The sequence below is a fragment of the Salpingoeca rosetta genome (genome assembly GCF_000188695.1).
Source record: "Salpingoeca rosetta unplaced genomic scaffold supercont1.32, whole genome shotgun sequence".
In the NCBI taxonomy this organism is placed as follows: domain Eukaryota; class Choanoflagellata; order Craspedida; family Salpingoecidae; genus Salpingoeca; species Salpingoeca rosetta.
The window spans coordinates 397,130-399,627 of record NW_004754902.1 but is presented as its reverse complement, the minus strand read 5'-3'; the positions used below and the strand labels follow the sequence as shown (position 1 = coordinate 399,627).

At 53.1% G+C, this 2,498-nt stretch overlaps 1 protein-coding gene across 1 annotated transcript in view; it reads left to right on the top strand.

Moving 5' to 3' along the window:
- Positions 1–2,104, top strand: part of PTSG_10052 (uncharacterized protein) — a gene marked incomplete at its 3' end in the record, with an annotated part of 4,282 nt that extends 2,178 nt beyond the window's left edge. Inside the window, exons 6-13 of the mRNA XM_004988911.1 lie at positions 204–372; positions 510–572; positions 818–869; positions 1,046–1,165; positions 1,434–1,505; positions 1,630–1,673; positions 1,807–1,855; positions 2,048–2,104. Coding sequence (XP_004988968.1) covers positions 204–372; positions 510–572; positions 818–869; positions 1,046–1,165; positions 1,434–1,505; positions 1,630–1,673; positions 1,807–1,855; positions 2,048–2,104 — 626 coding nt within the window. The remainder of the gene's footprint in view (positions 1–203; positions 373–509; positions 573–817; positions 870–1,045; positions 1,166–1,433; positions 1,506–1,629; positions 1,674–1,806; positions 1,856–2,047) is intronic.
- Positions 2,105–2,498: the final 394 nt, after the last annotated feature.

The following is a 2,498-nucleotide window of genomic DNA, read 5'->3' as shown; positions in this document are numbered from 1 at the left end:
TCATCATCATCATCATCATCATCATCATCATCATCATCATCATCTCATCATCATCATCATCATCATCATCGTCATCATCATCATCATCATCATCATCATCATCATCATCATCATCATCATCATCATCACCACCACCACCACCATCATCACCGCCGGCACCCCTGCCACCAACTCGCTTGCTATCGCACTTCACTGCCCACCAGAGATTGAGAGCACGCGGCCACTGGTTGAGACGGACACGAGCGCGTCGCTAGCACCGGGTGCATCCTCGTCGTGGGATGCCGTCGTTGCGCGCGGTATTGAGCGCGGTGCCCTCTCCATGGCGCAGGCATTTGAGACCACAGCCACCATCGGCGGTCGCGTCATGCGCAGGTGCGCCGTGAATGCGTCTGTATGTGTGTGCTTATGTTGTTTCATTCGCCCTCCCATATCTGCCACTCCTTAACGAAACACCCTACCTTACGTGCACGTGTGTGTCAAACCATGCGTGCGTGTGCGTGTGTTTTCAGTGCTGGGGAGGCGCTGCGTTCGCGTTTGGTGCCGGCAGAGGAGGACATTGAAGTCAGTGACCGGTGAGCACTGCAGTGACCATCACACCATGCGACTCGCTCGCTCTCTTGACACAATGTGAATGTGCATGTGTGCGAATGTGTGAATGTCAATGTGTGTGAATGTGTGAATGTGTGAATGTGTGTGTGTGTGTGAATGTGAATGTGTGTGACTGAAAGCAGTCCTCTAGACACCACCTTTGTTGCTCACATCTCCAGCCCCGTCTTCATGTCCTGCCCTGCTGGTCACATCACCTGGTTTTGCTCAGCACCAAACGCGTCGTTCACGGTTTTGGCGTCGCAGCACACGCCACATACCAGGTGACAATGCCAACACTTGTGCGCGCGCGTATGTGTGCGTGTGTGTGTGTGTGTGTGTGTGTGTGACTCCATACTCATCGTTTCGTTCATTCATTCATCCATTCTCACACACCTTGCCACACCCATCACACGCTGTCACACCCATCGTACGCTGTCACACCTTTTTCCCAATGCAGGGCGTGTCATATGTCGTGTCGAACGTGGTTGATCTTGCAGAGCGCGCCGTGCACCGCGTTGCACCCGTCATCTCCTCCTATCTTCGCAACGACGAACACAACTCGCAAGCTAAACAGAAGGTCTGGTGCCATGCGCATGTATGTGTGCATGTGTCTGTGTCTGTGCATGTGCATGTGCATGTGCATGTGTCTGTGTCTGTGTCTGTGTCTGTGTGTGGATGTGTCTGTGTCTGTGTGGATGTGTTATTTTGCGTTTGGCAGTCGCTTGGCCTTCCGTCCCATATCGCATGCTTTGCACACCCATCGCGCCCTTGCACTGCCCTCACACTCCCTTGCACTGCCGTCCGCCACAACTGGAAACACCATTCGTTATCGTCACCACCGCCAGTGGGTGCACGTGATCAAGGCTGGTGGTATGGGCGTAATCACCGTTCTCGAAAGCATGGAGCGCGCCGTCGAGGTGGAAACACGTGTGCACATGCTGTGTTGCGTTGTGTCTGTGTATGTGTGGAGTGCTCTGTTTCCCCGCCACCTTTATCAACACCAGCATCGCGTGCTCACCTGTACCACCTCATTGACACCAGACCCTCGCCAATACGCTCTCGGAAGAAACACGCGAGACAGTCAGGTAGGGTGTACGCGCGCGCAAGTTTGTACGTTCTTGCTCTCTTCGAGTTGGATTTACTCACTCCTGCTTCACACTCATCTTTGTGGCTCACAACTTACTTGCCTTGAACTACCACCACAACCACAATCGCCAGGCACAAATATGGGCAGGAAGCACACGATGTTGCACGGACTAGCTTCAACGTATGCTCAACACACACACACACACACACACACACACACACTGTTGCGCATGCCTGTTTGTTTGTGCTTTCTTCCCCCCTGCCCCCGCGCCAGTGCCCGCGCATGCACGCACTGATCCGTTCTTCCTGGACATACATACATACATATACACACACACACACTGCCCACTGTGCTTGCCGCTGGCGGGTACAGGCTGTGGGCAATATGGCGCAAGCGTATCGCATGACAGGACGACTCAGATACAAGTGAGTACAGGAAGGAGGTTGTGTGCGTGTGTGTGTGTGATTGTGCGAGTGTGTGTGTGTGTGTGTGTGTGTGTGTGTGTGTGTGTGTGTGTGTGTGTGTGTGTGTGTGTGTGTGTGTGTGTGTGTGTGTGTGTGTGTGTGTGCGTGCGTCTGTGTGTGACTTTGATCTCGCGTGTATGATCGTTCACACCTGCTAGGACATATCCCACCACTGCAAAGGGAGGGACTTCAATAGCCTCGACTGAGTGTCAAGCGATAAAGTTAGTGGACAGATAGAATGCAGCCAAACGAAAGGTAATGTGAGACTGCACACGCACATATGCCAGCATTGCGAAAGACAAGCACCAGGGTATCAGCAGCGTTGGGTGATGTAGGTGAAGAAAATGCGTCGACACAAC